Raw genomic sequence first — 21,724 nt, forward strand, 5'->3', positions numbered from 1 at the left:
ATTGCAATATTGAATCGACAGTTGGGGGGGGGGAGAGAGAGAGAGAGAGAGAGAGAAAGAATACAGATGAATACGGAGAGAGAGAGACAGAGAGAGAGAGAGAGAGAGAGAGAGAATACAGATGAATACTTTTTTATGAGATTTTCACACTCACTTAATATATCAGCATTTGACATTTAATTATTTTTTTCGGTTTTAGTATTGCAAAATAAATTTTTACTAACTTCATACTTTTGAAACGATTTTTAATTTGTATTATAATTTTGTCTACAACAGTAAAAAACACTGATTCAAAAAAAAAAAAAAAAAAAAACTAATCTCTGTTATCAAACAAAAAATCTGAAGTTAATTCATCGTACTGCCTTTTAGTTCTATGTTGTCATTTGTCTTCAAATTTGGGATCTACCCCGAACTCCTTGGCAATTTCTCAGATTCCTATTTAATTTGTTCGTATGAATTTCGAATGTTTTGTAAATTTTTACTGACTCAGTCTAATACAGAAGTATATTCATCAAGGTCTATATCATGCTTCTGTAGAGTTTTTGAAGCATAATTAATTTTGCACATCACGTTATTCAAAAATATACAAATGAAAATAAAATCGAAGGTCATCGTTTGCTTCATTATTCTACATGCTTCATTTCGGTCTGCTTTTTTAGTTGATTTAAGATTAATTTCTGTCAAAGCTTTTATAATATCTGCAAAATGAACTTTCACAGCTGTTATAGACTGTAATCTACCAGTCCATCGAGTAGGGTTGAGTTTTTTTTTTTTTTTTAATGTGTATACTACCTACATGACTTATGGAAGTGAAACTTGGGCCCTCACCAAAAGAATGGAAGAGAAGCTGAGAACTACACAGCAAAGATAACTTCAGATTCCCCAGTAAATTTAGAAAGAAGATTCCATCTTTTTGTACTATTTCCAAAAACATTATACAAAATTTGAAGAATGTCGAAAAATGATGAAACGTTATTACAACAATTTATGCTATCATTAATAACTAAATTTAAATTGTGACTTGCACAATGAATGTACTCTACATTTGATTGGATCCTTTTAATGCGTGACTTCCACACCATTATAAACCCCACTTGTGGCATTAGCCCCATCATATCCCTGACCATAACATTTTTCAGTGGGAATATTTAGTTTGTGTAATATTTTCATTATATTATCCGTCATCATTTCTGCCGAATGATCATTCACGTCATAGAATCCTAAAAACGTTTCACAAATTTCAAAATCTTTGAATTTTTCATTTTCGTCGCAAATAAACATTGGGAGATCAAAATTGAGAGTAGGAGTGTGCTATAGGCCTAATGACTCTGATGAGTATAATAAGGAACTGTACAGGGAAATAGAGTGGGCCAGTAAATCAGAGTGTCTTATAATGGGAGATTTTAATTTCCCAGATATTGACTGGAATTTGGGGGCTGGTTACTCACACACTAGCAGGGCTTTTGTGGATTTATTGGATGATTGTTTTCTACATCAGCATGTTCGGGAGGCAACTAGAGGGAGTAATACTCTTGATTTGATTATCAGCAGTGATTCTTCATGCATTAAGAATCTGCAGATAAATGAACCACTAGGTGGCAGTGATCACAGTGTGCTGAAGTGGGATTTACTCAAAGAGGTAACTACCATTAGGGGTAAAGGGAAGGGTTATTGCTTCCGTAAAGGCGACTACAATGGACTGAGACAGTATTTAAATTCTATACAGTGGGACCAACTGATGAGGTTACCAACAGCAAATTCAAAATGGGAAGCATTCAAAGAACTTATCTTGGAAGCTACTAGGCTTTACATACCAACTAAGAAATATTGTTCAAGGTTTAGGCCAAAATGGATGTCAGATGAACTAATGAGGCATATGGCAGAGAAGAAAAATGCATGGGATACATACAAATTAACACATGACACAGAAGCCTATGATAGATACAAGTTGATATGCAACCAAGTTACAAAGGAGGTTAGGCAGGCGAAGGCAGATTACGAGAAATCCTTGGCAAGGGATGCAAAGAAAAACAGCAAAGAGTTCTTTACTTATGTAAACTCTAGAAGGAAGGGGATGAATCAGATTGGTCCACTTGATATTGATGGGTCAAGTGTTGATGATCCTGCTCAGGTAGCTAACAAACTAAATGAATATTTTGCATCGACATTCACACATGAGGAGTTATTCAGCGAGGGGAATGCCAGAGGTGTATTCAACTCTAGCAGTAAGCTACAGAATCTTGAAATAACTGGGAGTAAAGTGGAGGAGAAACTGTTGAAGATAAACACAAGAAAGGCACCCGGGGTGGATGGGATCTATCCAGTTATATTAAAGGAGGCAGCAAAGGAAGTAAGCAAACCCTTAGCCATAATTATGAGAGCTTCCTTGGACTCAGGGGAGGTACTCATAGACTGGAAATGTGCAAATGTGACCCCAATTCACAAAGGAGGATCAAAGGCTGACACAAGTAATTATAGACCTGTGAGCTTAACTTCTTTGCCAGGAAAATTAATGGAGGCACTGGTTAAAGAAGCACTGCAGGATCATTTAGACAAGACTTCAGTTATAGCTCAGACACAGCATGGTTTTGTAAAGGGGAAGTCTTGCCTGACCAACTTGATTGGATACTATGATGCAGTCACAAAAGAACTGGATGCAGGGAATAACTTTGATATTATATACTTGGATCTTAGAAAGGCTTTTGATACTGTTGCACATGGAAGACTGCTACACAAATTGGAGCAGTGTGACATTGGAGGCAAATTGCTGCTATGGATAAAGGGGTGGTTGAGGGGGAGAAGACAGAGTGGTAATCAATGGACACTGCTCATCGTGGACTGATGTTATTAGTGGAGTCCCTCAGGGCTCAGTGTTGGGTCCATTATTGTTTTCTGTATTTATAAATGATATTGATGATGGTATATCGGGCTTAATGTCCAAGTTTGCAGACGATACAAAGGTTGGCACGGTTGTCAAGGACACTACTGACACTATGCTGCTGCAACAGGATCTGGAAAGGTTGAGCAGATGGGCTGAGAGGTGGCAAATGAAGTTTAACATTGACAAATGTAAAGTACTACACATGGGAAACAGCAACCCCAGAGCAACGTATCAACTCTGTGGTACTACACTGACAGTGGTAGAGAATGAAAGGGACTTGGGGGTGGTTGTGCAGGCAGATATGAAGTTCTCTGAGCAGTGCAGACGGGCTGCAAGAGTAGCTCATGGAGTATTGTCAATGATATACAGGAATTTTTCCAGCAGGGATAAGGAGGTGATTATTCCATTGTATAAGGCGATGGTCAGGCCACACCTAGAGTACTGTATACAGGTCTGGAGGCCTCATTTCAAGAAGGATGTAGAGCTGCTGGAACGAGTACAGAGAAGGGCAACAAGATTAGTGAATGGAACAAAGGGGTGCTCTTACGAAGAAAGGCTTAAGTTTTGCAAATTACAGTGTCTGGAGACTAGGCACCAGCGAGGTGATCTGATAGAGGTGTATAAAGCCTTGAATGGTTTAAGCATGCTCAATGCTGATGGGATTCTTCCTCTAGCTCAGAAAAATCACCTGAGAGGGCATAAATTCAAATTGAGGAAAGACAGATGTAGGATAGATGTGCGGAAATTTGCCTTTAGCCAGTGGGTGGTTGGTTGGTGGAACAGACTTCCATCCCTTGTGGTGGAGGTTGATAGCCTAAATAAGTTTAAGGCTCAGCTGGACAGGTATTTTGAACGAACAGAGGGGTGAAGTGGAAGTGGGTTTTTTTTTTTTTTTTTTTTTTTTTTTGGCTGATGCTGCATAAGCTTGCTTTCTTGCATCAAATGCCTCTACTAATGCTAATGTCATACAATAACACTTAATTGATCTTTTTTTGTGAGATCTTGAGTAGTAACCAAAATTAGTGAATAGAATGGTGCTGAATTAATGTTGAGTGTAACACTTTTGTTTTGTTAATTTGGTACCTAAACATTCTATTAATTCATTTTGGATAGTGGGGCTTAAATAAGTTACTGCACCAGATGGCTTATTAATACTATATTTCTTCAATTCTAAGACGCACTTTTTCCCCCTATAAACATTTCTAAAAATGGGGTATGTCTTAGAATCGATGGCATCTTACAATCACAGTTTTTTTTTTTTTTTTTGACTTTTCCTGTGCTTTGCACAGCACCGCACGTTTTGTTTTTATGTGGAAACCCTGCCTCCAAGTTTGACGGTTATCGCACTCTCCAATTCCAATGGAGAATGAAGTTGTGTGGGTGATTTCATGTGCTTTCGAAATGTGAAGCTGCCGTTATTTCATTATAGTGGAGCTCACTCAGCAAAAACTAGGAAGTTTTGTTTGTATCTTTGAAAGTATGTAAGTGGAGTTACTGTATTTTGTTAATTTTGATCCCTTATTGCACATTAAAATGTCAAAAGGATTGCGCTACGAAACCGCATTGAAACGAAAAGTTATCGTGTATGCAAAAGAACATGGAAATAGAGCTGCGAGTTGACATTTTGACATTAGTGAAGTAAATGTTCGTCGTTGGAGAAATGATCACAGTTCCACATTTTTGTGCAAAACAACAAGCAAGTGCTTTACAGGGCCTAAGAAAGGAAGATTTCCACAAGTTGATGAAGCTGTGATACGTTTTAAGGAAAAAAAGAAACTGAGTTTAGTCAAATTGGAAATGCTGATGAAACCCTGGTCTTCTTCGATATGCCTCGAAATTACACCGTCAATGCTAAAGGTGCTAAAGAAATCAAGATTATAAGCATGGGCTACAAAAGACAACATATCACTGTGATGCTATGCATCACGGCTGATGGTCAAAAGTTGCCACCATATTTAATTTTAAATCGAAAAACCATACCGAAGAATGAAAATTTTCCCAAAGATGTTATTGTGTGTGCACAAAAAAATGGATGGATGTCGGCAGTGCTTACGGAAGACTGGCTAAATGTTGTGTGGAATAGACGTCCTGGAAGTCTTCGTAACCCACCCAGCATGCTAGTACTTGATGCATTTCGTGGACATTTGTCTGAACTGGTCAAAAATAAAATTGTGCAAAAACGTGGTGATTGGTTGTGATTCCTGGTGACATGACTAGCCAACTGCAGCCACTCGACGTTTCAGTCAACAAACCATTTAAGGATTACTTGAAAAAGGAATATGAATCCTGGCTGTTGACCAACAACCTTCTGTGACACCTTCCGGAAAAATTAAGAAAGCGCCGGCATCAAAATTGGCAGAATGGGTGTCAACAGCTTGGAAGCTGATCCCAGAAAGAATAGTCCAGCACTCATTTAAAAAATGTTGCATCACCAATGCTCTTGATGGCTCAGAAGATGATATATTATGGGATAATGAAGATAACGATGGTTATGAGATAATGAAGATAATGATGGCTCAGAAGATGATATATTATGGGATAATGAAGATAACGATGGCTCAGAAGAATCTGATCCTGAATGTGAAGTAGACTCTGATATTGATGCAGATATCGATGGCTCAGAAGATTCAGAAGGAAGTGATGAATAACATACCTACTGATAAATACCGGTACTATTGTTTTTAGTAAATTGAATTCAATTGTAATAAAAATATTTGTTAGATTTATTTTATTTTTATTTTTTTTCTTTGAATCAAAGCTTTTTTCTGAAATTAAGGTGCATCTTACAATCGATGGCGTCTTAGAATCGAAGAAATACGGTAATTTGTTTCATTGCATCATCATAGTAGGAAAGTAAATGGACTTGCGATAAAAAATTGCCATTGTAATCTTCTGAAAATCCTTCCCGATGACCACCAAATGCTAAAGAATTTTTAGCCAACATAAGCATTATCCGAAATAACCGTTCTAGTACCATTTTCCAAAATGAGGATCTGTATCTTACTTGTTCCTCAAGATCTTTATCAATCGTTGCGTTCTTGCCACATTTCGTGTATAGCACATGCCTCGATATGATATTGAGAAACAGAGTTTTTATTCAAAAAGAGATTTTTTTCAATCTTGTAGTCTGGAGTAGCATAGCCACAAATGAGAAACTGGACCATACGTTGAAGTAGAATAATAGTACGTGTCACTAAAACTTCTATTTTGTTGTTCAGAATCCCTTGGAAATGGTCCTTTAGGTCTCTGAGGTGACAAACTCATAATGTTTCTTTTTGTTTCATCAGAAATGTTGATGTCCACATATTCTCCATGATCACTTGAGGGAATAAATGGTGCAGTGTGTTCAACACTAATTTCCGATGAAGGCATATCTATGATTGTTGAATTGTTTTCATTTGATGACCCTGATTTATTTAAATGATCCGTAGATATATTTACACCAGCAGCATTCGTTTCCGCATTTTCTGATTCAATACTGGTCTTTTCTTTTCTATTTTCTGGACATAATTCATTACTATGTTTTGTAAAGAAATGATATAATTTAGGTTATTTATTGACTACTTGTTCGTTTGCTTTTCTCCATTGTTCTTTTTTGGGCTCCACTTTATCCCTTTTTCTTTTCATCCATTTTTAACTAAAATTTTTATTAATTAAATTTTAAACTTTAGATTTTTAAATACAAATAGCAGTAATAAACAAATGCATTTTTGTATGTCAATTGTTGTTTTGATAATGACTTGAACTTGAACAAACATGAATTGAAATTAATCAACTAACAACTTTTGACCACCGTATATGGCTAAATGTTCATATGGGTGGGCATATCTTCCTTATCCTCCTGTCAAGTTGGGAAATCCCGAACACCATACAATATGACGCATACACATATAGTAACCGAACAGGTGTCTGATCACTATACAAAGTTCCATTTGTAAAAGCACAATAAAGACTGCTGCCGCCTAGGTTTGTTATGTTTTGGCAATAAGATATAAGAAGAATTCCTTCCTTATTCTAGATGTATAACATTGTTGAGGAGCTCAGTGAGAAAAATATTTTCATTACATGTTGTGCCTCTCTAGGAGGGGTGGCCCCTACTTGCATCTGTTTATGGGCCATGGTGAAGTAGGGCCCTAGGCTTCGCCTACTTTTGCTATATGGTGGCAAAGTAGGCTGTGCCCCTGCTTGCACCATATGGCTAATAATAATAATAACTTCTCAAATTAGCATTAGTAGAGGCATATGATGCAAGAAAGCAAGCTTATGCAGCATCAGCAAAAAAAAAAAAAAAAAAAACACGCTCCCATTTCATCCCTCCGTTCGTTTGAAATACCTGTCCAGCTGAGCCTTAAATTTATTTAGGCTATCAACTTCCAAATATCCACTACCAAGTTCTTACATGCTGAATTCAAGGTTTCAGTTCTTCAGTGGGCAAAGAAAACTAAGTCAATTTTAATCCCTCTAAAACTCAGTTCTGTCTTATTTCTTACAAAAAACAATTGACTGTTCTTTCGCTCATTTTCAACGAAACTCAGATTTCTGGACAAGATCACATATTTTTACTAGAAATTATCTTTACTTTTAATCTCTCTTGACATAAGCACATCATAAATATGCTTCTGCATAAAAAAAAAAAAACCTGGGTTTTCTTTTTTGCACTCATTGTTACATTTCTTCTTAACAATTGCTCGCTCTACAAATCTCAAATCTGCCCCACCATGAAAAATCATTCCCACATCTGGAGTGATGTACCAAAACCTTAAGCTTTTGGACTCCATTTAGAAGAGGACAGTCAGATTTATTAATGATCCATCGCTTACAAAGTTTCTCTACTCTCACTCTCTCATAGACATTCAGTTTCTACCATATGACTTTTCTGTAGATACATCCACGGCTAACGCTAGGCTTTTGTGGTTAAGGATGCAATTCATGATCATCTTGACAAGAATGGTATCTTGAATAGATCCAGGCATGGATTCATTAAGGGAAGGTCATGCCAGAGCAGTCTGGTAAATTACTATGATATAGTCATTAAACAGTTGGATGTAGGTAAAAATTTTGACATTATTTTCACATGCATTTGTCCAGTGCTGTAGTCATAAAATTAGTAGAAGGTAAAATAATTTTTTTTTTTTTTTTTTTGGCTGATGCTGAATAAGCTTGCTTTCTTGCATCATATGCCTCTACTAATGCTAATGCTAACTCCCGTATAACACGGTATTTTTGCGCTCTAACACTGTATTTTCCCACACAATACACGGTATTTTTGAGCTTTTGTGCTGGGAAAACTCTGCTATTATGTTAGATGTAATTTTCAACATTTCCATTTCTTTTTGTGAATCTCTGCTGTTGACTCTCTAGTTGTTATCACCTTTGTGATATTTTTCTAAAGCACATTTCTGGAGGTCACTACCATAAAACAATAAAAACAATTTGCAGTTTCCAGATTATTGGTCTTTTCTGTTAGTGTAATCAATTATAAACGGGTAGCAAACTTGATCTTCTTACGTTTGCTATAGTACCAATAGCTGGAATTGTATGAGTTTTCATGTTATTATGGTGAAATGTGTTTACCCTTCCATGAAATAGTCAATCATATAAAAAGCATAAATTTTCAGAAACTCATTACTCCCTCCATATTGTGTCTGTTGCAACTTGTGCGTGTCATGTTCTTTGTTATTAATTGCTTATCATTTTTACTGTTTTAAATTTTAAACAGAAATTTAAAACAGTAAAATTAAATAACAACAACAAAAAAAAGTCAGTGAACAGAAATATCAATTAGTATGTACAGAAGAAGTGGTACGGAGGATTCATTAGACACATATGTTATATCTGTGTGGTAAATATTTAGACTTTAAGATTAAAATAACAGTTTAACGGTTAGCACATTCAATGAATACAGAAGTTATGCAGCAGTTAATGCTATATGAAAGGAGTGTAAATTTGAAATACAGGAACAAATATTTTAAAACCTAAGAATGTATTCATTGGGGACTGTTTGAATCAGCATGAAAACATGTTTATGGTAAGAAAACGTTGCATGCGTTGTGGTTTGGTAGAAAATTATTTAAAAATATGTTCTATATAATTAATCGGAAATATTGGACATTAATTAGACATCGAAGAAGGAAGAAGAGGGGTAATAGTGCCACCTTATGAATAAATTCATTGACTAAAGATATAATAACTACTTTTGAGAATCTAATGAATAATACAGTGGATTCCGGTTATTTGGGCCACCAGTTAATCAGGGCAGCCATTTATTTGGGGCAAATTTTAAAAAACAGAAACCAATCTAGAAAATAGCCAGGGTTTACTTCGCTTAATTGGGACAGCATGCCGTTTAATTGGGGCAGGAGACTGCAGAACTGGAGTTACCCAACAATTGTCTCCGATGGTACCACATGGTTCAGTCGAAATTCTGGAGGTCACAACCGTAAAACAATAAAAACAATTAGCAGTCACCTGTTTATTGGGCTTTTCTGTTAGTGAAATCTATCGTAAACAGACAGTAAACTTGATCTTACTGAATTTGTGATGACACTGACTGCTGGAATTCTGTGGGTTATTATGATGAAATGTGTTTACACTTCCATGAAATCTTCAATCATATAAAAAAATTAATTTTCAGAATCTTCTCTTCATTCCTATTTTTAAAGCTTTGTAACTCATTACTCCGTTCTCACTTGCGGTTACTTGCAATTTGTGTGTTCCGTGTTCTTTGTTATTGATTGCTTATCTTTTTACTGTTTTAAATTTTAACTCCCACCCACAAATGTCAGTGAACAGAAATGTCAGCTAGTTCGTATGTACATATTATAGTACGTATTACGTATATTCTTCCGATTTTCACGTATCATTTAATTTTTTAATTGGTAAGGTAATAAAGAGTAAAATTGTGCTTAATATATCTTTGCTTTTATAGCCTGTGGATAATATTCCTCCTATTTTCGCTAATTACAATCGCTGTTTAATAGAATTAAAATTCAATTCACAAATGTGATCACGATGGCCGGCACTTACTGCACATCATATAGTGAGCGGTACTTTACTATGTTGAGTTCGACGTGATTTGATTGTACAGTGAATCAATTGTAAAGGGGGGGGGTTACATTGTATTTTTAACTATTTACGTGAGACTTCGGATAATTGGGGCAGCCGCTTAATTGGGCCGAAATACACTAGTCCCGATGTGTCCCAAATAACCGGAATGGACTGTATATATCTGTTTATATACATAGACAACCTCTGGAAACCAGGCAAAAACCAGTTGTAATCAGCCTTCTGCACTAAGCGGGGTTCTGCTGTAGTCACCTTTTCTCTTGAAGAGCATCTTATGGGATGCATGATGACTCTTCCTATGATTAAAGCCAGCCCCTTTCAAAATCGGCCATGTGGTAGGCATTGGCATACCACCACATTATCTGATGCCACAGAGACCACAACAAAACAAACTCCAAAAACTGCTGTTAAAGGAAGACCTGCAACTAGGTGGAAGGATGGGATCAGTGAACTTTTGGGTGTGGAATTTTGTGATATCACTAGTATAGCACATGATCAATGCAGTTGGAGGAATTTGTTGGTGGCCACAACAGCTCCTCATGGAACTATGTGACTGGAAGAAGATGTACATATTACAGCACATATTAATTAAGCTGTGTATGTAAGCATAAATTTAATTTTCTTTTGCTAACTGTAAAATATTCTTCCGATTTTCACATATCATTTAAAGCTGGGGTCGACTGTATTTTGTTGGGAGATCCCTAGATTAGGTTCTGTGCTATCGAACTTGTTCTTTTTTTAGACCATAAAAAATAATTGTTACTTCGAAGAGTGCAGTTCATGACTTTTAAAGAGAGCAGAAGGTATATGAAATATAGATGCTGCAAAAGAGATTGTGCTTAGCAGCAATGAAGAGGAAGAAAATTAAATGAATGTACATTATCTCACATATAAGTACCACAGTTTGTAAGGTAACACGTTTGTTCATTTATTGCATTTATGTTGTTAGCTGGTAGCAAAACTCTCTCTCTCTCTCTCTCTCTCTCTCACAAGTGGTTTCACCACCTGTTGCTTGTTTGAAGAGGTCTGGGTTCCTGGAGGAATTTCTAAAATCCTCTTCTTGTATCAATAAACAGGCCTTGCTTAAGGGCTGTAACTAGTCAATCTCAGGTGGAGGGAGTATGGTTTCCCTGTGAATTATTCTGGGTTTTTTAACCTACACCATATGCAAATTGGCCTGTGAACACACTACACGCCTCTTGACATTGTTAACTTTTTGAACATAATCCCCCTTACTGGTTCTTAGTCTTGTATAACACAGTTTTGCATTACACAAGATTTTGTAGGAACCAAACTACTATGTTATATGAGGGTTACCTGTACTGCTTACAGTGAATTTAAAAAAAAAAAAAAAAAATTTCTTTAGTGTTTTGCAACTACTAACAAAATTTCAAGGAAATTCATCTATTGGAAACCGCATTATAAGTTGCAATTGCAATCAAAAATTGCATCAAATAGAAAGTATGTGCTGGATAAATAAACAAGAATATTTGTTACTCACATAGTATTGTTTTTTGAAAATATTACTTCTTTAAAAACCTGACTGTCCCCTTACAACTTGTCCTGATGAAACATGCTGCTTCATATAAGAGTTGTAAAGAAAAACACCAGGTTTCAATCCCAGCAGTGATAGGGTTGGCTTTCTGGTGCATAATAAGCATTTTTGTTACCATGTGTTTTGTGACTTGGTGCCTCAAAAGATCATCATGCAAGGTTCCATGACAGCTTCTGTAACTTCATTGACCATTTGATAATGATATTTTTGTGAATAAGGAATCCAGCTTCTGTAACTTTTTTAGCAATACAAGCTGTCTTCAGCTTTCCGTCTCATTCCTTCCATATTTTCCAAATTCCCTTCCTCTGGAAACAGTGGTATCACCTGAAAATTGTTGTAAGCAATTGGCAATCTTTTGCATCATTTGAAGTTTCCAATATGGATTTCCATAGTTTTTGATAAAACTTGATGTTAGCATGGTATTTGATTTTATCTAGCATGAAAAAAAAAGATAAAATAAAAAAAAAAATCACTCTTCAGAAGCACTGTGGCTAAATGCACATTTTTATGGGAGAGCCACTGCATGTACTAGCAGTAAATACTCTGAATGTCCAGAACAATATAAGTGGAGGAGTTGTTGTGCAACTGGTGCACCATCAAGCAAGTCTCACAACTTTGAATAATATAAAGGTACTATGTATAACAAAATTGGTTAAAATATTTCCTAAATACATGTGCTAGTACTGTATAACAGTTGTAAAATATGTCTGCAGAAATGCTGGATTTGGTGATTTTGGATTCTGCTGGTAAAAGAGGCTCAAAAACTTAATTGCATTTATGTTGTTAGCTGGTAGCAAAACTCTCTATCTCTCTCTCAAGTGGTTTCACCACCTGTTGCTTGTTTGAAGAGGTCTGGGTTCCTGGAGGAATTTCTAAAATCCTCTTCCTGTATCAATAAACAGACCTTGCTTAAGGGCTGTAGCCAGTCAATCTCAGGTGGAGGGAGTATGGTTTCCCTGTGAATTATTCTGGGTTTTTTAACCTACACCATATGCAAATTGGCCTGTGAACACACACACACTTCTATAGACACAGTACATACACGCCTCTTGACATTGTTAACTTTTTGAACATAATCCCCCTTACTGGTTCTTAGTCTTGTATAACACAGTTTTGCATTACACAAGATTTTGTAGGAACCAAACTACTATGTTATATGAGGGTTACCTGTACTGCTTACAGTGAATTTAAAAAAAAAAAAAAAAAAAAAATTTCTTTAGTGTTTTGCAACTACTAACAAAATTTCAAGGAAATGCATCTATTGGAAACCGCATTATAAGTTGCAATTGCAATCAAAAATTGCATCAAATAGAAAGTATGTGCTGGATAAATAAACAAGAATATTTGTTACTCACATAGTATTGTTTTTTGAAAATATTACTTCTTTAAAAACCTGACTGTCCCCTTACAACTTGTCCTGATGAAACATGCTGCTTCATATAAGAGTTGTAAAGAAAAACACCAGGTTTCAATCCCAGCAGTGATAGGGTTGGCTTTCTGGTGCATAATAAGCATTTTTGTTACCATGTGTTTTGTGACTTGGTGCCTCAAAAGATCATCATGCAAGGTTCCATGACAGCTTCTGTAACTTCATTGACCATTTGATAATGATATTTTTGTGAATAAGGAATCCAGCTTCTGTAACTTTTTTAGCAATACGAGCTGTCTTCAGCTTTCCGTCTCATTCCTTCCATATTTTCCAAATTCCCTTCCTCTGGAAACAGTGGTATCACCTGAAAATTGTTGTAAGCAATGGGCAATCTTTTGCATCATTTGAAGTTTCCAATATGGATTTCCATAGTTTTTGATAAAACTTGATGTTAGCATGGTATTTGATTTTATCTAGCATGAAAAAAAAAGATAAAATAAAAAAAAAAAATCACTCTTCAGAAGCACTGTGGCTAAATGCACATTTTTATGGGAGAGCCACTGCATGTACTAGCAGTAAATACTCTGAATGTCCAGAACAATATAAGTGGAGGAGTTGTTGTGCAACTGGTGCACCATCAAGCAAGTCTCACAACTTTGAATAATATAAAGGTACTATGTATAACAAAATTGGTTAAAATATTTCCTAAATACATGTGCTAGTACTGTATAACAGTTGTAAAATATGTCTGCAGAAATGCTGGATTTGGTGATTTTGGATTCTGCTGGTAAAAGAGGCTCAAAAACTTAATTGCATTTATGTTGTTAGCTGGTAGCAAAACTCTCTCTATCTCTCTCTCAAGTGGTTTCACCACCTGTTGCTTGTTTGAAGAGGTCTGGGTTCCTGGAGGAATTTCTAAAATCCTCTTCCTGTATCAATAAACAGACCTTGCTTAAGGGCTGTAGCCAGTCAATCTCAGGTGGAGGGAGTATGGTTTCCCTGTGAATTATTCTGGGTTTTTTAACCTACACCATATGCAAATTGGCCTGTGAACACACACACACACACACACACACACACACACACACACACACACACACACACACACACACACACACACACACACACACACACACACACACACAGTACATACACATACATTTGGGTTATGCCTGGAGACTGTTAAAAATAATAATTATAATTATTACACACAGACACATACCACAAAAGAGGCGCCTCCGTAACCAGGTGGGGAGAAGCATCAGTGTGTAGCACACGCCTCTTGATTAGACCAAGGTTCGAGCCTGTGACTACCAAATACGGAGGATTCGGAAAGGTCAGGGAATGACCACCGCATATCTCCGGAGCAATATGGCCTTAGTTGCTAATGCTCGTAAAAACCAAATAATTAACATTAACATACCACAAAAGAGCACAAAACCCTATATTTCATTGGATGATTCTTCTGAATCATCAACAGTTTAAAGAGGAATTTACAAAGCACAAATTCAAAACAACAGGAATAGTGTGATGATGGAGTTGTCATCTGGTTCCCCATTATATTTCTATTATCAGCCAGCTGGGAAAGCACATTCAAAATTTTTTAATCTCTTCCAACAGTATCCCAGGCTATCTAAGCCACAATTTTTGTATAGGTATTATACAACATTAGGATTCGCATATGAGAAAGTTATTTTAGCATTAGTATTAATATTAGTTGTATAGTGCAAGGAAACCAAAATTTTTGCTGCACTGTCCAAAAAATAAATAATTTCACAGTACAATTTTTGTTATATATTCTGTTTTTAAATATGCATATTATTACTGCACCATGCTTTATAATAATTTTATTAAACTGATAAGAGCAAATATCATTTACCTTACATTTATCACTGAATAAATTGAATTGCAGGTCTTTGAATGAGGCGAAGAAAACTTCACCAGGTAAAGTAATGCGACGAGTTGCTACTGTTCATCCACAGCAACATCGAAGTAGCCAACAGCAACTTCCAACACCTTCTCTCCCTGTATCAACAGACAGGCCACCGTTATCAACTAGCCATGTTAATCCACCGTTATCAACTAGCCATGGCCATCTTGCTTATGTTATCCTTCCTTCAGGGAACAACAGTCTCCAGCCTGTTCAAGCAAATTCTGCATTTTTCACAAGTATTCAGCAACAGAGTAATAGTACTTTATCATCATTAGAACCAACTCCCCATACAAATGTTCTTTTGCCTCCCGTATCAATAACAGTACCTGTTCTTTCACCTAATCAGAATATGTCCTTTCCGTCATCATCCTCATCAGTTCCATCATCAGATAATGCCCACTTAATTAATACAACTGTTGCAACGTTACCTCTTCAGAACAGTGATATACCTACTACCCTTTCTCAAGGTGTTGTACATCCAAACCATCTACAGTCATCGTCTGATGCAAACCATTGCCAAAATGTTGCAAATGCTTCTGATACACTCTCCACCTTGAATTTCAGTATTCATTCTAACCAGCCAAATGTTGATATTTCACATACAAATAATAACAACATAATTGTTAATCATTGTAGTAATGTGTCTATTTCATCTAGTGAGCCATCAACTTCTCTAGTCACGGTAACACAAGCACAAGGACAGTTAGCTACATCATCACCTTCACTGTCATCTCAGACAGGTAACATTTTTACTTCAGCCACAGATTCTTCTGACTTTCTTGTTACTAATGAATTAGATATTGCAGTGGAATCCCGTGATCCTCCATTAGAAGAGCGAGATGCAAATTCTCCAGGATTAACTGTGGAGATGGTCAATGAAATTGATAGACCAAAGCCTAAAACCAAATATCGCTTAAGTATGTATTTTTTCAAAGTTGACTTAATATTATAGAAATGTAGTGTGTATTTCAAAAAGCAGAAAAAAAAATAATAAAAATAGTTGCACTATTGATTTCAGAGGAATGCAGTTTTTATAATACTCTACAAGTTATAGGATTTTATACAAGAACTGTTTAGTTCTAGATATTGGAAGCTGGTACCGAAACACAAAGTGACATTAGTGGGGCATATGTTTCTTAAACAAATTTTCATCAGCAACTGCTTAGTGTGTCCACTACTATCACATTCCAGTGTTATTGGATGCACTAAGCTATTTTCTTTTATAAGCAAGGCACTTGCTTATAAAAGAAAATAAGATATCCATTATAATTATTGCAAATTATTGGCATATGACATCTCTCTAAAATGTGGCAGAGATGCCAGATTACTTCTGTATACAGAAGACTCAAGGCATTGCCATAGCCAAAAATCAGCTGGTGTCAAGGCTGGGGATCAGGGGGAGGCCAGTCATTCATGTGGACAATGTCTACGAAGTAGATGGTCTCCACTAACAGTTGGCACGAGTGATTGGTTTATTGGATGTGCTGTATGGGGTAGTTCTGTGGTGTTAACTGTTTCTTTCTTTAGTAAGTATGATGCTGTGGTGTTCAACTGCTGTTTTCTGGAACAACCTTCCTTCATACGTATTTCCTGAAAATTACAATCTACAGAAGTTCAAGTCCAATATCAACAAATATCTTCTTTCGTCTTCTCAACCTCCAACCCAAGCACGGTACTAAGTACTATAGGTTCTAATACCTCTCATGTTTGGGGTTCTCATAAAAAAAAAAAAAAAAAAAAAATATGGTGAAGGTGCTAATTATTCAATAATGTTAGTGGTAAAGAATTCCTAAAAGAAAAATAGTCTACTGACAAACAATGCAGTAAAACCCATACATCACTGACTTCGGTGTCTTTAGAGAAGGTTCATTGTAGGCATGATGTCTCTTCCCCAAATGCTGCAACTGTGTGCATTAATTCCTCCATTTTAGGTTGTTCAAACAAGTTGAACAATTACTGTATAGTGCTACTACTGTGAGAATGAACTCAAGGTAACCACCATACCTAGTCTATTTGAGGAGTGGAGGAATTAGTGAACTAGAGAAAAACAGGGCAAATACAGATATTTATATTATAGACTAAGCTCAAAATGAGATTAGAGCCGATTCTGTACATTATTTCATGATACATTTATATAATTACTGTTGATTACTATGATTACTCTTAGATTAATTTTAAAATTGAAATTAATCTAAGAACCAAAGTGCTCCAATAACCCTATCATCCCGTTACCTCTAAAATAAATTACATCTAGTGATGACCTTGAGTTCATTCTTGTGGTGATATGACTAGTTCTCATCCTAGTCAGCATGGTAAAGGACCACGTGATGAATGCTCTTGTTTCGGTAAATCCTGTAATAGCAATTGCTAGAAGCATTGAATTTTATAAGGATACCGATGTAATGTATTCTGTAATGATCAGCACAGTCATACTTGGGACAACTGCTTAAAATGAAACTGCATGAGCCCTAGCTCTGCTTTCTGATGATGAAGTGGCAAAATCATCATTGTGCTCTTCAATAGCAGGCACAACTGCAGTGAATGTTTATGGCTGCCTACTTTGTGGATGAACTATCAGGTATTCCATTTCCATAAACTTTTTAACTAGTTGAGATAATCCAGATGATAACACTGGTTCATTTCTGCTTCTCATGTGTTTCCAAATGAAACTTCCGTACAGTAACTGGAACCAACTCAGAATTCTTATAGTGTTGCTTAATCAGCAGAGCTCCATCTAGCAAAGATCTTTGTCTGGTACACTTAATCAGGTGAGCTTTGTCTGCAGAAATGCTGGATTAGACAATTGGAGATTCTGCTGGAAAAGGGAATTGAAAGAAATTTAAATGCATTTGTCTCGTTGGCTGGTTAATGAAAAACGATTAATGGAAAATGGATGGTTGATATGTGTTTTTAAGTACTTTTTGTAAATTCCTTTAATGTCATTTTTATAACAGTGTCTCTTTCCAGGGATCTTTAGAACTGAATAAAGCTTTGACGAATATCAGTCTTAATATCTAAGGTTGCAGATGATACAAAGGTTGGCAGGAGTTAATCACAATAATCTGGGTATAATACTACAACAAAATCTAGACAAATCAGGTAGATGGGCTGAAAAGTGGCAATTGAAGTTTAATATTGACAAATGCAAAACACTTCATCTGGGGAGCATATGAAGCAATGCCTGATTAATATATCAAATGTGTGGTACCACACTCGGGGAGGTGGAAAATGAAAAAGACCTGAGGGAGTAATTGTACAGTGAGATATGAAGTTCTCTGACAGTGCAGACAGCTCCATGAGATTTTGTCAATTACATACAGGAATTTTGCCAGCAGGGGGTAAGGAAGTGATTATCCCATTGTATAAGGCAGTGGTCAGGCCCCTTCTGAGATCTGGAAACCTCATTTTAGGAAGGATGTGGATCTGTTGGAAAGGATGTAAAGAAGAGCAACAAGGTTAGTGAAAGGAACAAAAGGGTACTCTTACCAGGAAAGGCTTTAGTTCTGTAAACTGTAGTGACTAGAGACTAGGCACATGCAGAGTGATCTGATCAAGGTGTTTAAGGCATTGAATGGATTGAATAAGCTCAATGCTGATGAAATCCTTTCCCTTGCTGAGACTATTTATGGGGGGGCATAAATTAAAATTCAAAGAAGGATGGTTTCAGAGTAGAAGTGCAGAAATTTGCCTTCAGCCAGTGGTCGGGTAATTGTTGGAACAAACTCCCATCTGGTGTTGTAGAGGTGGGTAGCTTGAATGAATTCAAGGAAGAATTAGACAAACTGTTAGAAGAGATAGACAGGTGATATGTGAAGTGTTGACTGTTTTTTTTTTTTTTTTTTTTTTAGCTGATGCTGTAAAAGCTTACTTTCTTACATCATTTGCCACTATTAATACTAAAGTATTGATTCTCTATAAGATCAAATAACTTGTGAAGTATTATTACTGTAATGTATTAATTCCTGTGCAACCATTAATTTGCTCATAATTAATTTTTAATTTGCTAGACCTTTAAAATTTTAAACTTTGTATATCACTAACAAAAATCTAATATTTTTCTGTTAATTTTCCATACTTTTTTTGTGCCATAAGAAAATTTTATTATTTCTTTGATTTCTTTAACCTAAAATGATTACTTACAAGAGTAATATATGTCAGTGGAAGTCAAGGTCTCACAGTTAATGCACAATATTACAGTAACCTGCATATGTAATACACCATGCAGTTCATATGAAAAATCCAGTAACTGTGAAAGCAAACCAGTTTACTGCAATTTTAATAACAACACTGTGGGCTGGGAAATCATAAGCCACTCTCCTTATAGTTAAGACTTAGTTCCCCAGTGTATAACCTTTAACATTTGACTTTCCAGATGTGAAATGTCAGCATGTGGGATAGCAGAAATTCCAAACAGATAGACTGAAGTTAAATGGCCACTTGACCAGCCTGCTTCATTCTACTCTGTCAGCATTGATGTCTTGCCATGATAGTGAAATAAATGTGTCAGTGTACAGAAAAACTCCTTGGAAATGGAGTGATGGTATGATCATTGTTGTGTGTGTGTGTGTGTGTCTTATTAAAAATAAAATAAAGTTCAGGTCAGTCATGAACCCCATACTTTGCTTTCTCCACATAAATAGCTTTGATCTAAGTAGCTTTGCACCATTTCTTTCTGAGTACCATTCAGATTTAATCTTTACTACCATTTTTCTGTGTTTCCCTCTTATGTGGCTGTCTTGGAATATAAGTAAATTTCTTTTTTTTGTGAATTTAATTTTAAGCCCATTTTTCATTTGATATAATGATTTATGAAACAATCTACAATAGTTCCTCATCTATGGAAATACTATCCATAATTTTGAAGATACTCTACATAAGTATTTTATTGCTTTTACAAATTTTAATTAATTGAATAATATGCATTTTATATAATTTATAAAATGCTCTGTATAATGCTCTTCAGGTATCTGTTCTGTATCTTGCTATCATAAAAGGTTGCATCTGATTAGTTATAGCGCTTTCTTTGTCATATATGATAACACCTTCAACCAGTATTAAATTTGTGTTGTAATAGAGAGCTTCTTATAATTTAGTATCCGTAATACAGGTCCATTCTTTGTGGTAGCTTAGTTGGCACAATACCTTGCTGCCTTGCCACTTGTTTGGAGAGATCCAGATTTAATTTCCATCTGCAATCAGAGGAATTTTTTAGCTCTCTTCAATTATGGCTGTGGTTAGCCAAGCCTAGGCAGAGGGAGTAGGATTTTTCTGTCTGCACAACATGTAAATCAGCTTGTGAACATACCCATTCTTCTTCATTTACTCTATGAAGAAGAATGGGTGACTAATCATGATTTGTTCCATATTAGGAGCAGTCGCCCATTATGAGGGGGGGTGAACTGGGAGATGTCTATGAAAGGGAGCAGAATTGCTTTCCTCCCTCTCACCTGCAGTTGTGTGATAATCATGTCAGTAAAAGTCCATATCATTCCTTTGTTGAAAGATGCACCAATTTTTTCCAAGGTACAGAACAATGTGATCACAAAGACAAAGAATTTGGCATTGATTGAGATGATGCAACAATTTTTTTAGGCACCTTGGTGACCTGGTTCCCAGCCCTGAATATATAATACAAATAGCTGGGAAAGAGCCTTCAACATATGCCATTTCACATCTCACTTCCCATTGCCTTAAACTGTCCCAGTATGCAGCATATTGCAAAGCAAAAAAAGAGAAAACATCAACCATATTGAAACAGATGAACAGAATTTCAGTACAAATTGCAGCTCAATTGCACTTCTATTGAAATGCAATTGAGCAGCAGCCTGGAAAGCAAGGCAATGGGAATTTCCAGGACTGCTGGGAAATTAGTGGAACAAGTAAATACATGGGCTGTGTTAGGGTAACTAAGAGTAGAAACAGGTGCATGTATACTTGCATGTACACCAATGCTAGGAGTATAGTTATTAAATTGCTTTCTTGCATCATATGTCTCTACTAATGCCACTGCTAATTCGATGAGCTTGAAGTGCTAGTCGAGACATCATAGGCAGATATTGTTGGGATATCAGAGACATGGTGTCACACAGACATAAGAAGTGCTGAACTGGAATTTGGGGAGTACAATGTGTACAGAAAGGACAGACAGGACAGTAAGGGAGGAGAGGTTATGCTGTTAGTTAAGAAACACATGAAATCTAAGGAAGTGCATCCAATTGATGTTGGTGGACAATGCAAGGTTGAGTCTGTTTGGCGTGACATAAGCACTGGGAAAGGAAAAATGAGAGTAGGTGTGTGTTATAGCCCTAATGAATCTGATGAGTATAATGAGCAATTGTGCAGAGAAATAGAGTGGGCCAGTAAATTAGAGTGTCTTATAATGGGGGATTTTAATTTCCCGGATATTGACTGGAATTTGTGGGTTGGTCACTCACACACGAGTAAGGCTTTTGTGGGGGTTTATTGGATGATTGTTTTCTACAGCAGCATGTTCGGGAGGCAACTAAAGGGAGTAATACTCTTGATCTGATTATCAGTAATGATTTTTCATGCATCAAGAATCTGCAGATAAAGGAACCACTAGGTGGCAGTGATCACAGTGTGCTGAAGTGGGATTTACTCCAAGAGGTAACTATCATCAAGGGTAAAGAGAAGGGTGTTTGCTTTCGTAAAGGTGACTACGGTGGTCTGAGACAGTATTTAAATTTTATATGGTGGAACCAACTGATGATGTTACCAAGAGAAAATTCAAAATGGGAAGCATTCAAAGAATTAATCTTGGAAGTTACTAGGTTTTTCATACCAACAAAGAAATATTGTTCAAGATTTAGGCCTAAATGGATGTCAGATGAACTAATGAGACATATGATAGAGAAGAAAAATGCATGGGATACATATAAACATGTGACACAGAAGCCTATG

General features: G+C 36.2%; 1 protein-coding gene across 1 annotated transcript in view; it reads left to right on the forward strand.

The window, feature by feature from the left end:
- Window positions 1–21,724, forward strand: part of LOC150078821 (uncharacterized) — an 81,792-nt gene that overhangs the window by 17,457 nt on the left and 42,611 nt on the right. Inside the window, exon 3 of the mRNA XM_090382381.1 lies at window positions 14,783–15,720. Coding sequence (XP_090238507.1) covers window positions 14,783–15,720 — 938 coding nt within the window. The remainder of the gene's footprint in view (window positions 1–14,782; window positions 15,721–21,724) is intronic.

Source organism: Mastigoproctus giganteus, chromosome 10, assembly GCF_048544385.1.
Source record: "Mastigoproctus giganteus isolate SK-2022 chromosome 10, ASM4854438v1, whole genome shotgun sequence".
Classification (NCBI taxonomy): Eukaryota; Metazoa; Arthropoda; class Arachnida; order Uropygi; family Thelyphonidae; genus Mastigoproctus; species Mastigoproctus giganteus.